The sequence below is a fragment of the Micromys minutus genome (assembly GCF_963924665.1).
Source record: "Micromys minutus genome assembly, chromosome: X".
Classification (NCBI taxonomy): domain Eukaryota; kingdom Metazoa; phylum Chordata; class Mammalia; order Rodentia; family Muridae; genus Micromys; species Micromys minutus.
The window spans coordinates 19,658,013-19,672,595 of NC_137970.1; the positions used below are offsets into that span (position 1 = coordinate 19,658,013).

Genomic DNA, 14,583 nt, shown 5'->3' on the forward strand with positions numbered 1-14,583 from the left:
GTTTGAGTAAACACTATATTTTGAACAATGACACAATTACATGATGATACTTTCCTTGGGCTATATTCCTATTGTTAAGCAACACATAACTGTAGTATGTAAGACAATGGAATGCAATGGGAACCAATAAAGTTGGGTTAGTGTTCGGACTTGGATGGATTTTTAAGCAGGATCGTCATGGTAGACCTCAACAAGACAATGACAACTGAACAGAAACCTGAAGTGAGGGAATGAGACCTCTGGATAATTTGGGGAAGATTCTTCTAAAGGGAAGGAAAGGCCTAATACAACACCCTCCAGGCATAAGTGTGCCTAATTCATTCAAATAACCTTAAGGAGGCTATTATAGGTAAAATGAAGTAAGGGAGCTGAGTGGTAGGAGGTAAGGCTAGAGGAGTTATGAACAGGATATTCATTTATATCCGCTTTTCTAGAAATCTAGCAGCTGTACAGAGAGACATTTACACATTCTTTTGTTTAGAACTTTATGAAAAATTACTCATCATTTATGAAAATGAATCCTGCCTGTGTTTTCTGAGTCACCATTAAATCAATACACATGTAGTTGTCACATGCACAAGTCACATACATGAATGTGTAAAATTATTTCTTTTAGTGAAGTCATATCAAAGCATTTATGTATTGAAGTGCATACTGTTTTGTTATAAATATTTCTTCAGCCCCAAGCACTGGCGAGACAGTTCGAGGCCAGCCTAGTTTACAAAGTGAGTTCCAGAGCAGCCAGTGCTGTACACAGAGAACCCCTGCCTTAAAAAACAAAAACAAATAAGCATACAAAAATAAAATTTTCTCCATTATCTTACAATTAAAGCATCATTATCAGCTGGGGGAGGACTGAATATACAGAGTCTATTTTTTTATGCTCTTCATTAAAAAAACAGTGAAGGAGACAAACTATACATTATGAAAAATAGAATATTGGATCTATAGTTGTCAGAATGACAAAGGTATAGCAAGAATACTGAAAAGTTAGGCTAGGAATGGGAAGAGATTTGTGATACTTGACAGTAAGTTTCAAAAGGTCTGATGCAGAAGGATGAGGACAGAAAAGATGCCCAGGGCTACGTGGGGATATAATTAGAAGGTCATTGAACTATCTGTGGTGTCCAAAATTACATAATGGCTATCAAACTGTCTTGTGGTCCTGGTGGTGGTGCCTGTCTTTTAATTCCAACAAAGACAAGCAGTGGTTCTCTGTGAGTTCAAGGCCAGCCTGCTCTGCAGAGTGAGTTGCAGGACAGCCAGGGCTGTTACATAGCAAAACCCTTTCTTGAAAAGAAAAAATGTTTTGTGGGGATGAGTGGAAAGACCAAAACAGTATTTTACATTGTAAGCCAGGTTTACTTCAGATTCACTATGTAGCTGAGGCTGGTCTTGAACTTGAGGCAATCCTCCTGAATGCTGTGAATATAGGCATGTACCACTATCAAAGCTATGGGAAAAGTAGTTTTTAATATACTTTTCTCCTCATCCTTAGAGTCTATACCTAAGCAGAGAAGGCCAAGGAGCAAAGAGCTCTTTCCTCAGTGAGACTGGGCTCCAGTTTTGTGCCTTACCTTTGGGCCACTCTCATTGTTATAAATATTGCACCTCCAACCATATTAGGGACAGGAAAGAGTTAGGTTGAGTGTAGAAAGAGAGAGGACAAAAGCATTCAAAAAAGATCCAATGGGGAGAGGGTCAGAGACAGACAAGGGTGGAAAAAAAAGTCAGAGACTAAGAGAATCAATATTCTTTCAATCACAATCATCATTATTTATTGAAAAAAATTTTAGGGACCAGGCATGCGCATTGGCTCAAGTGGAGAGCAAAACCCCCATTTGACAGATGATGAAACTGAGACCCAAATGAATAAATTGGATACTTCAAAGTTTCATAGCTGGTTTCAAGGGGTCAGGTAAGAATTAGGCCTCCTGAGTCTGGGATATCTTAGTAAGTCTCAGAGAGACAGAAAATGTTGGGTAGAGGCAGATATGGAGTCAAGACTAGAACACAGACAATCACGTGAGCAGCAGACCTGCACGAAATCTCTTCCCCAGAGACCGAGATGAGGAGGCTCACAGAGGGTGGGCACGGGTGGTGGGTTCAAGAGGGTACTACTACTCACCTGGATTTCGTCTGGAGAGGATGCAGGAGCATTCGCCTTCCTTGCTACGCAAAGGATCCTCCACCACCCACGGACCTAGAATCAAAAGGCCGCCCAGGTAAAAGCCCGCCCGGTCCCTCCCCACACGCATTCTGGGCGTTTTCTCCCCTCCCGCCGTTTTCTTACCCACCACCCCGTCTTTACTGCTTCTCTTGGGATACCTCTAGTTTCCGTAGGTTCTACAGCTGCCACAGAAGAATGGATACCTGGCCCACAAGCAAGATCTCGCAGACACACGGCCGCTTCACGGAACGCTCCGCCGAACCCTGGCAGGGTAGCGATGCTCCACCACAACCGAGGCCCCTCAGCTCCCATTGGAGGAGTGCCCTCCTGTCTTCCCTGAGATTGGTTGGAATTGGAAGCTTCGAGGAAAACTCCACCCTCTCAAGGGTATGATTGGCTTCTGAGCCAAGCCCTTCCGTTAACAACACGGGCCAGGAAAGGATTACTCCTCAGTCCTTTTGCAGGTTCAGTGGACTGGGCTTCCGGGGATGGGGTGGTGGTGGTGGCTTGTGAACACGTAGGAAACCCTAAACCAGGCTAAGACAAATCACTGAATAGAATTATTACTTTTGTGACATCTTTCTTTCTGTAGCGACACTGCCCTTAACACCGTTTTACTAAAAGACATTGTGACTCTGCTTCCAGTTTTCCTATAGCTCCACACCCACTTGTAGGAGTTAATGAGCTGGGTTTTTCTCTTTCCTGGTAATCACTGTTCCTAATTCCATCCATGGAGAATAAGGTGATCTTACTTTGTATCCCTGGCTGACTCACCGTGTAAACCACGGAGACTAAGGTGATCCTTCCTTGTAGCCCACAGTATGACTAGCCATGTAAACCAGGCCTGCCTCGCTGACTTCTGAGTGCTGGGATTAAAGGTATGAGCCATTTATACCCAACAGATTGTATTTCACTTTTTAAATAGGGGTATAAGGGGTCAGTGTTCAAGTAAAAGAAGCCATGGCCTAAAGAGGCAAACTCAATGAGGCATTATTAGTATAGTGGCGAGCATAGCTGCCTTCCAATGAGGCAAGCTTACTGGCTGAAACTGCAGCACTAATTACTTAGACTGAAATCCAGCTCTCTGTTTTCTAAAGGAAAGGTATTTAGGAAGGAAGGGAATACAGGAAGGCTTGTTTTCTATTAGCCAATTTTAAATTTGGGGAGCACAGATCCTCCAGGAGAGTCTGGGGGTATAGCTTGGGGACAGGACAGAATAACTTGGATACAAATGCATTTGCATCTTTATTTTCCCTCTCTGTTTAGCAAAATTTAGTATGTTTTCAGTAAAGGATGTAACTCACTGTGACATTAATAGTAATATTGATGCTTCTTACCAGTAGCAATCAGAGAGATTTGTCCATCACAGTATATAGTTTCAGCTCTTTCAAATATGTAATCTCTGAAATAAATAATCAGTGTTTAAAGATCATGATGATAGGGATCTGGGGAGCTAACTCCGTGGTTACAAGTGCTGCTCTTGTAGAGGACCTGAGTTTAGTTGCCAGCATGAATGTCAGTTGCCTGTAACCCCTTCTCCAGGGGACCAGTTATCTTCGTCTGACACACACCTTTGCATAGCACAGGGCCATCTACACATATACATAAATAAATATTAAATGAATCTGAAACCATGATAATCATTGTAGTCTTTAAACCAAAGCATCCTGTGATATAATGGATTCATGAGCAATGCATATATGACCCTAGCACAATTTTGTATTTTAATATTCCCATAGTTGGCTTTCTTTTTAATTCTAGATGTATTTTTTTCTGATTTTAAAAGATGTTTTTGTGAGGTCTATAGGCTTCAGTAGGTCACAAAAGAAATCAATGACCCCACAACTGGATTTTATCTCTTCACTCCAACAGAACAGAGCCATGTTTTCTCTTTGTTCCCTTGCTGTATTCATATTACTCTAGCATAAGGCACTTAGTTGGTACTCAATAAAATGTGTATTGAACAAATACTTGACAGAACAAATGCTGGGTTTTTTTTTTTGTTGTTGTTGTTTTTATTTTGTCATCTAAGGAAGGATAGTCCTGAATCTAGTTTTGTCCCTGCTGATCTGACTCTGTCTACAAAGATGAATGGCACTTTGATGACACCAGAAGATCTTGGGACCCTCACACCTAGTGGCAGGACCCTTTGTTGCACGGGACTGTAAAGTGTGAAGTCTACCAAAACAAGTAGTTTCAACATGAGAACAGGCCCTGGGGAGCACAGAACTCTTCGTTATTCATTCTCTTGGTTTCTGTTTACAGTCCTACTTAATAATGCCCATGTTTTCTGATGCTTGCTATATGCTATATTTTAGAGCTAGGTTTGACCTTAAAAACATCCTAACTTTCTTTTTGATAATACAGGCTGAGAAAGGAGAATACTGGTGACAAGATGTCACTCTGGGTGAAGAACTTTCTCTTGTTCTATACTTCAGCTCAGAGCGTGAGCATTCTGACCAACCATATTAGACCCCTAATGGGTGTTTAAGTGTCCCAGGAGACCACGGTTCTTTTGGGGCAGGGTGGCTAAAGAAGAGCCTCAAATCCCAGAATAAAGAGTAGGGGATTTGACTTTCAGGGGGAACATGATACAAGACTAGACTTCAAAGACTTGCTGACAGGAGCCTGGTATAGCTGTCCTCCTGAGAGGCTCTGCCAGAGTTTGACAAATACAGAAGTAGATGATCACAGCCAATCATCAGACTGAGCACTGGGTCCCCAATGGAGGAGTTAGGAGGACTGAAGGAGCTGAAGGAGTTTGCAACCCCATAGGAAGAACAACAGTATCAACCAACCAGACCCCCCAGAGCTCCCAGGGACTAAACCACCAACCAAAGAGTACACATGGAGGGACTCATGGCTCCAGCTGTATATGTGGCAGAGGATGGCCTTGTCTGGTATCAATGGGAGGGGAGGGCCTTAGTCCTGTGGAGGCTTAATGGCCCCAGCATAGGAGAATGCTAGGGTGGTGAAGCAAGGGTGGGTAGATGGGTGGGAGAGCACCTGCATAGAAGCAGGGGGATGGGGGAATGGGGGATTTTTGGAGGGGAAACTAGGAAGGGGGATATCATTTGAAATGTAAAAGAATAAAATGATTAATTGCAAAAGAAAAGCAAACCAAAACAAAGACTAGCTTCAGAGCTAGACTCTGTCCTGAGATCTTGGACAGGGTGCTACCCCTGAGCTAATTTTCAGAATAATTGGGCTAAAGTAGTAATTGGGAAGACTGAGGCCTGTTAGAGGGGATGAGGGGATTACACCAGGCTTGCTCCCTATTAGACTGACAGTTATTCCTGCCAAGCTGACTTTTTTGCTGGTCCACTCCAGGGACTTTGCTCCTGAGGTCTCCTCTTCCTTTCCCTTCATACACACATGCTCACTGGGACTGGCTTTAGACAGTTCAGGGATATATGTCCTCATTCTCTAAAAGATGCCTTAGCTTAAGATCCTGTTCTATGATCATTATGCTTAATCTGTACCCAACAAGAAATCTGTTTCCATGTTACGTTCTGTCTTACATGTACTTCATGCTTATGGTAACCAGTGGGATTTCAATGCATGCTATCAACCCTCTAAAAGAACTAAGTACTGACAAAAATATTCATATAATGTTATGCCAAAATTCCTTTAAATATCTGTATATGTATCCCTCTTTTTTTAAAAAAAATAAAGTGGTAAGAAAAAAAAAGATCCTGTTCTATAAACTCTAGTCTTGAGGTACCTTGGATAAGAGTTCACCTATCTTCTTTTTTAATAGCTTGTTTTTCCTTTTGAGGAAGATAGACAATATAGAGTGTGCTATGTTGCTCAGGGTGGTCTTGAATTCTGGGCTCAAGCAATTTTGTTGCCTTGGCCTTCTGACTACTTACAGGTGAGCAACACCATGCCTGGCTAAGGCATTCCTCCCTTCTCTCAGTCCTGTTTACTTAACTCTGATGAGTCAAGGTCAGAATCAGGATCATCAAAATCTTTATCTTCTCTCCAAAACATTATCTAGAACATGTTTTAAAAAAAAAAGAACAAGCAAATTTATTTCCAAGATCTAGCGTTCAAACCATAACAAAGAAGAGGCCTGGACAAGAAAGGTCCCATGTCAAGGACCCCACAGTAACCTGGCATCATCTCTACTCTTTTATTCTCTCTCTTCCCATAAGTAAAGGCTGTCAATTCCAATATCCTAAAAGCTGTTATTGAACAGAAAGAGTTCTTGTGCATTAAAATTCCAATTAATCCATGTAGTTACTTTTCTCTCAAGCAAGAGGAGTGTAACTCCTCATTTTTTAAAGCATGGGCTGCACTTAGCTTTTCTTCAGAGCATGGACAAGGGAGCAACAGTAACTTTACGGTAGAGAAACGATGTCACATTGATAGTTGCAGACCTTTGATGGGAAGTGATGAAAAGGGTATGTTATGTTTGTGGTCTTTCCTCCCTCAAACCCATTATGCCCTTTAAAAAGTAGAAAGCCTCAGCTACTTCTCAGACAGAGGACATTCTCCCAAATACTTCTCCAGTGCTGACAACTCCAAGGCATCAAAAACAAGGAAACTCCAAAAAAAAAAAAAAGTGCCATAACCAAGAGGAGACTTAGTAGATATGATGATTAAATGGATGAGAACTAGAGACAGAAAAGGACCAGAGTTAAAACTAAGGAAACCTTAATTACATACAGACTTGGGACAATCATAATGTGCTGATATTGGTTCTTTAATTGACTAATGTGAAATGATAAGGGAAACTGGCTGTGAGGCACTTCAGACTCCTCTATTTTTTACAGTATTTTTTTACAGTATTTCTCAAGTCTAAAACTTAAAAAGGAGAAACTTAAAAAAAAATTTCTAAATTCACCCCATGCCACTCTCATCTGAGGTACAGATAAGCCTGCTCTCCTTCAATGCTCCTGACAGTCAGGAGAGGGCTTTTTTTTTTTTTTTTTTTTTTTTTTTTTTTTTTTTTTAAAGGCAAATTTGAAGATGCCGTCCTGGAAAAAAAAAAAGACTTTTAATGTACAGCTTGGGAAATATATTGGAAAAAAAACCCATTAGTCTATCTACTTAAAATACACCTTTGGGGCTCAAAGGATGGCTTAATGGCTAAGAGTATGCATTGCTTTTCCAAAGTTTGGTTCCTAGAGCACCATTGGACGCCTCTTTGCATTCTTGGATACCTGCACTATCCTACATGTACACACAGACACACAGACACACAGACACACAGACACACACACACACACACACACACGCACACACACACATTTAAATAGGGGGCTGGAGCGATGTTCATTAGATTCAAGTGTTTACTGCTTTTGCAGAAGCTCCAAGTTCGGTTCTTAGCATTCAAATGGTAGCTCACAACCATCTCTAACTCCAGTTCCAGAGGATCTGACTGATTGATGTCTTCTAACCTCTATGGGCATCAGGTATGCAAGTGGTACCGCCGCATATACATTCATCAGACAACCCCTCAACCCCCCCCAACACGCAAAAATAAATGAACCTTAAATAATAAAAATATTTAAAGCTTAGTCATCATCACAATCGAGTCAATATGGTGTCTGCTGTAGTAAAGTTACTATATCTCAAGTTTAGTACTCGCCAGTCTTTCCAAGGTCTCCTAGATTAAAACTCGCCTTTCAGATGCCCAGCTCTGAGCCTATCTCACCACACAGCTACACAGTAATTTCTTTTCTAGTTCCCGTTATCTTCAATGCAACCTCCATGACCTAGGCCATCTTTTCTCCTGCCTCCCTGAGGATATCTGGCCCAGGGCCAGGAAGGAAACCTGCATCCCACCCCACCCCCAAGGACTTCTGCGTGACTCGGTTGTGCTGTCTAGACTGCTGTCGTGACTTTTTTTTTTCTTTTTAAACTATATATGAACAAGAAAAATAGCTCCTCCAACTCAGCTCGAACTAGGCCTGAAAAATGGTCTGACGCACTGTAAATGAATAGCTGAATCACCAAATAAATTGACGGTCTAGGCCGCAGGATCTCTCTGCGCATGCGCCAGAGAAAAGGCGTGGGAAGCTCTTTTCTACCTAGCTGGATTTCTTAGGTCTCGGAGTGTGTGGAGGGGCGCCCTCAATCTCGTCCAGCCATTGGCTAGGATGGTCCGCATTGGTCTGACGCAAGGCTTTTGCAGTCTCGCGGAGCTCTACTGGGCCAGTGAGACCATTTGGTACCACCGTCGTGCCCGGGCGTTTCCTGCTGGCTTAGCTACGGCGCAACGAGGCGGACAAAAGACTCTAAGAGGCACTTTGAATTTGCTCAGTTTTATTAGGCTCGTCAAGGGTCACGGGAAAGGGGCGGGGCTTCTGGGGAGCAGGAATACCACAAAGGCGAAGCTGCCTTGCAAAGACACTGAGGCAGGCAGGCTAGCGGTCAGGGCTGGGGAAGGGGAAGAAAGGGGTTGGAGGGTGATAGCAGAGTCTCCAGGCCACAGTGTAATTGTGACGAAGGTCACATAGGCCCTTCTCGCTTAGTGATAGGATGTCCACGCAGCACGGAGAGAGGGGCTTTGGGCCTAAGCTCACAAGAAGGGGGCCCTGACCAAGGCATCACAATAAATAAGATTAGCAGCACACAGAAGCCTGCAGTGGAGGAGGGCCGAAGGGGAGGGCAAGCCCACTTCCAAATAAGAACTCTGCAATTACTAAACCATAAAAATAAACTTTAAACCCGTGTAATAAGTCGGTCTCCCCCCGGAAGTGCAATATGGGGCCGCACAGCCCTAGCTGAAGAGGAGGGCAAATGGGATAGGGTATAGGGGTATATAGAGAGAGCCCTAAAGGGCAAGATGTTTATCCGACTTTCCCTTTCTCCCCCAGGCTGGCCCAAGTATCTGGGACCGGCAGCACTTCCTGGATATCAGAATCTTCTGAGTTCACCTCACTTCTTTCCTCATAGATTTGTTCATCTTCATAGCTGTCCTCGCTTAGCTCACTAGCTGTGAAGGAGAGAAGGACACGGGGGGCAGGTGGTTGGATGCCCCTTGAAAAGTGAACAGAACAAATACCTGTGGCTTTTGAGGGCCTGGGACCACTAGTCATCAGTGCCTTTGTTTGGGACAGCGAGGGAGGGAGAGGAGAGAAAGTGCCACTCAGATTGTGTTCAGACCCAAGGTTAGAAGAGGGAGGGAGGGTAGGGCACTCATCTTTGTCAGATCAAACCGGCTACATTCCCCTTTCTCCTGCCCCACACTCCTCAATGTGCTTCTCTTTCTGAATAAGGCCTTGGCCTTATACTTATCAGTTACTTTTTGCACCTAGCGTGACCCAGACTCTAGTCCTCCTTCTTCAGTCTAGTTACCCACCCCCACTCCACTCCAGAGTTAGGCAGCTCTGCCTCCCAACCTGGGAGAAAAGAGATACTGTCAGATGGAAGGCAAATAGGACTGAGAAGTCCCTTAGTTTCCCCAGCCTACCCCAAAATATGTGTCCGTGGCTCCTCCCTCGCTGCACACTTTCACCCTTGGTGCCTTGCTCCTTTCTTTAATGGAAGTTTGCCAGGAGCCCAAACCTTGAGAAGTGGCTGGTTTTTCCTATCCCTGCCACCTACCCCTGGGGCTCACTTCTCCCAGTCTTCCAGGTCAGAACTAAACCTGGGAGTCAACTTAAAAACTGCCTTATCCCTCAGATTTCCATGTGCAATCTTCCCTAAACAGTTTCCCAAATGTATACAGTGTTGGACGGAGAACTGTTTCATGGTCAAGAGGTCTGGGAAATGTGGAGCTCTGAAAAGTGAAATAGGGGTTTTGAAGGCAGGATTCTTAGAATGTGTAGAGGATATTTAGGCATCATTTGCCTAACACATTTGATCAACAAACTCTTCCACAAGAAGTATCTTTCCGAAAGAGTGAAGGGTCCTCTGATAAATCTTGGAAGGCTTGCTAAACATTGTGTCGCTAATCCACACCATGGAGAAAGCTCCACATCAATGGTACCCCCTTTCCCTAGCTCTCCCTCTCCTTGAGGTGAAATTAACTGCCCTGTTCTCTGAGTGTAGAGAACACATATTCTGTTTACCTTGCCACCAGTTGCCCAAAGAAGCCTGGGTATTCTCAGAAGAGAAAGGAAGGGGGAGAGGCCTATATCTCACCTTCCTCACTGGTCTCTTCCTCTTCTTCCTCAACTGAGTCTTCAGAGATGATTTCTACCCTCTCCTCATAGTCATCCTGGTTGGGGCGGTTATCCAGAGCCTTGTCAAAGACTTCAAAGCCATTCTTATAGTATTTAATGTCCCTGTCATCATCATCACTGCCCTCATTGTCACCCTCATTGCCATCATCATCTTCATCATCACTACCCTCATCTCCATTGTCACTATCACTGCTGTCTTGGATATTAGTAACCTGCTGGTTGTCACCTTCTAGGGTTTTGTTGCCACCATCAGCTTTCTCACTGTTGGAATCCTCACTGTCATAGGTATTCTCTCCCTCTGGGTCGTCACTGTTGTTATCTGGACTTGTGGCAATGCTTCTTTTGTTGTCAGCGATCTTGTTGGAGCCCTCACTGGGGTCAGGATTCTCACTGTCGCACAGGGCCTCATTGATATCGGTTACCTCATTATCAGTGGTCTCGAAGTAGTCGGTGGTCTCCATGAAGTCAGAGATCTTGATGTCATGACTGGTCTCATTGTCAGTGATCTCATCAGTTTCTGAGATCTCACTGACAATGTCTTCAATGGCATAATGGTCATGAACATCTTCCATGATCACCATTTCATATTGATGCTTGGCTCTACTGTGGGGAAGTTTAAAACTTAGTATAAGGTTAATGGGAGGAACTGAGAAGGCAGTAGGGTACTAGGATTTCTAAGAATGGGGCAAAGTCCCATTGCCACTTCTGGGTATCACTGCTCATTTGTAAACAATGTATTTATCGGATTACCTCAATAGTCCCGTGTGCCTTTATAAACCCTGTGTGGCACTAGCTTAGTCTCTGCCCTATTTAAAAACAGCACCCCCCAAAACCTCTCAGGCTCCATTTCTCTTATCACCTTTCCTTTCCTAGTTGCTTCTTTCTGCATGTTCTGTAGCCACATCCTCTCATGTAGTAGCGCACTGGGTTAACCCACAGGTCATTCTTGATGATCTGTCGAGGGGTGGGAAGGGAGAGAGTGAAAAGGACTATGAGTATAAGTCCTAGAACCCACTCACAATTTCTCAGGCACCCAGGGGCAACTCTGGCAAGGCTTCCCTGGCAACGCCAGAAGGGGCTTCACCTCAGCAATTCTGTCTGCTTCTGGGAGGCTGTGGTTGGAAAACCAGTTGAAGAAGCTTTCTCTGGTGTCATGGCTCCTGCGGTTATAGGTCTGGGGTTCCTGGCCCCGGTGCCAACGTATTGGAGTAGAATGAGACACCAACCGGCCTAGAAGAAGAGGAAGAGATGCAGAAGGGAGGGGAAATGATAATATAGGGGCCACAGGTTTATTCTGGGACTACCACTTACCTGAGCGGTTGCGCTGGAACTCCTTGACGATCACCATGTTTGTAAAGTATGGGTTTGTTTGGAAGTACAGCTTCATTTTGTAGCCCATGGAGACATGTCTGAGATCCTGTACCTGCTCAGGGTGGGGGAGTAATAGTGGCATCTATCCCTTCCAGGGCCCTTCCCACCCACCCCCCTCACCTCCAAAGACCAGATTCCTTGGCTTTCATCCTTGGTCTGACCTGAAGATTGGTCAAGTAGCGGAAAATGTCTTCATCACGTTGGTTGATCAAGATTGAAATTTTGGGGTGGTTGAGGAACTGATGAGTGGAGCAGTTTAGGTCAAGGATTAACTGTTCAATGCCAGGAAGGCCAGAGCAAAACAGGCTGAAGCAAAAGGGTTCCTTCCGTGTTTGAGTGATATATGTGGAGGAGGTGTTTATGCAATGTTAATTAAACCTCAGTGGTAGCAAGTCTTGCCATGGTTCATATTTGCTGTATGTCTATATGCCACGGGTCTCTGACCATGTCTATGTGATTCTTGTACTTATGTTCACAAAATACTATCTGTCTGGGACCTGAAAGCCCAAGTTTAAGTAATGATGTATTTGTTTACCGAAGGCCTATATTTAAATGATGTTACATGTATGGGTGTTGACAGTCTGTGTCCACATGATGTACGAGTGCCTCTGGAGGTCTCTGTGCTGAGGCCCAGTTGCCTCATGTCTAGATATGAAAATTATGTATCTACATGATACCTGTGGCTGACTGCAAAGAGCCTGTGATCATGTGACACTTTTTATCATGGGCCAAGTGTTTATATAAATTCTACTAAAATGCTAAACCTGTGTATTTCAAATGTTACATACATGTTGTTTTCCTGGGGATGATGATGTCAACAGTTACCAACCGTGGATTGGACTCTTCCTGTTCTATCTTTCCCTTCATTTAACCACTCGAGCTCCTCAACCAAGTGTTCTTTCTTCAGGGTTCCATCCCATTTCTATCCTCTCCCCTCTAATGGACAGGCCAGTAGACAGATTTGCAATTTCTAGCTATCTAAGCAGAGACCCAGGCTTAGACTTGTGTGGTTTAGTACATCACCTGGATTCCCCCTCCTCTCTTCCTTTCTCTATCTGCTGTTCTGTTTATGGTCTATGTGCCTTCTCTGTTACCCCTCCCTCTTTTACTGTCTGGGATCCATTTTCTTTTTAAATGTTATGATGCTACTCTTTTCCCATCTGCAGTCTAGTTTTAAATGCGATGTTGCCCTCTTGCCATCCCTCTTCCGCTGTCTAGAATCTTCTAATGGGGATTCATTCCCATCTCTGACCCTCCCCCACACCCCTTGTTTCTCTTCTGCACATCTCCCCTTCAGTCATGGGCTTTTGGCCCATGCATACTGATGAGAAGGATACTGCTTTGACCCAGAAGCCTGGGATATGCTGGATGATGAGGTCTCTGCGTTCCAAAAAGGGTCTTCGCATCTGGATGAACTTGCGTTTGAGACGCAAGAAGGCCTTGCCTGCCTTGATGTTCACCGCCTCCAGGTCCATTTGAATGCTCTCTAGGGCCTGCAGTATGCTTTCCATCCTCTGGGCACTCCTCTCTCGGCTCTCCTTCGCCTTCCTCAGCTTCCTCCTCCTCCTCCTTCTCCTCCGCCGCCGCTGCCCCCTCCTCACTCTTTCCTTTTCATCCTCATCCTCATCTTCCACTATGATGATAGCCTCCTCCTTCCTCTTCGGGCCAACTAACATCTGGGACCCCCACCCTCCTAAGCTACAGGTTTCTAGGGCCTTCTCCTCAAGGCTGGGCTCTGCAACCTGAAAGTCAATTTCCAGGCTTCCCCCACAGGTTTCTGAAGACGGGAGTGTTTCCATGATCCCTGTGGAAGAGGCCTCCCCGAACCCTGACTCGATGGCAGTATCCCAGCCGGGACTCTCAGCACCCAGGGTGAAATATGCACGGATCCCCCCCTCCTCGAGAATGACATAGGGCAGTGGTGGGGGCAGCGTGGGGCCCACCCCCCTCATGTCAGCCAGCACCTGTGCAGCCTCGGTTTCTTCCTGGGGTCTCGGACGCTGCTGGGGTGGAGGCAGGGGCAGTCGCAGGAGTGGTGGGGGTGGCGGGGGCGGCAGGCCGCGCTGACGGGGTTCCAAGCTGCTCAGGCGGGGGGTCTTGGCCGGAGGCCCCTCATCCGAGCGGTCCATGGTGACCGCACTCAAAGCACTGGCTCTTCCGCTCTCAGACAAGGCCGCAAGGCCGTAGCCACCAGTCACACACTTGAAGCAGAGCCGCCACACCTCACGCGACCAGCTCTGCTCACCACCTCGCTCTGACGTCCCCTCCCACAGCGCCTGCTCCACTCCCACAGCGCTAGGCGCCGAGGCCCCGCCCACTCCTTGGCATGGCGTCTGTTCTGCCCACCATTGGCTGCAGGCCTTGGAGCTGGCGTTAGCGTTCCTTCAACCCCTGCCTTCTCTCACGCAATCCGGTTGCCAACACTACACATCATCATTTTCTAATTGGCTCCCTTCGCGCCCACCAATCATCAAGCTGACTGCCCCCTCAGTGATGAGAGGAAAACTGCGGGGCGATTGGCTGTGAGGAAAGCTAGGGTAAGAACCCCCTCACCCTCATTTTTTGCAATGTTTTATCCAATGGGAAAAGTACCAGTGATTCTGAAGACCACAAGACTCGTCCGGGGGAGGGTGGCTGGGAGTGCGCAAGCACCAGGGAACGAGATGTGCTCAAATGAAATCAGAGAGCCTCGTTATCATTCTCCCCGCCCCGCTCCCTTGAACAACTACGCACTTTTAAAATCTGTCCCTTCCCCCACCAGTTTATGCCCGTGGGGTGAGCGCTGTAGCCCCTCGGTCACAGACTGCCTTTATGTGCAAGTAATTTAACTATCTGAGGCCTTTGCTTTTGGTGGTCAGGTTTTGACAAGGCTTTTTCCATCTCTGCAAAATGGTTCCAGAAACA

At 45.5% G+C, this 14,583-nt stretch overlaps 1 protein-coding gene across 2 annotated transcripts; it reads right to left on the reverse strand.

The window, feature by feature from the left end:
* Positions 1-8,455: 8,455 nt before the first annotated feature.
* Positions 8,456-13,956, reverse strand: TSPYL2 (TSPY like 2). Of its 2 annotated transcripts, none has more exons than XM_080910009.1 (7): positions 13,017-13,956; positions 11,841-11,918; positions 11,620-11,731; positions 11,393-11,538; positions 11,168-11,262; positions 10,268-10,911; positions 8,456-9,116 (listed from the first exon to the last, which is right to left on the reverse strand). In XM_080910009.1, the coding sequence occupies exons 1-7, from the start codon at positions 13,806-13,808 to the stop codon at positions 8,971-8,973; spliced, it is 2,013 nt and encodes a 670-aa protein (XP_080766135.1). In that variant the 5' UTR covers positions 13,809-13,956; the 3' UTR covers positions 8,456-8,970. The 2 variants fall into 2 exon arrangements, with proteins under 2 accessions (XP_080766135.1, XP_080766134.1); XM_080910008.1 differs by having other exon boundaries at positions 10,268-10,908; positions 13,017-13,936.
* Positions 13,957-14,583: the final 627 nt, after the last annotated feature.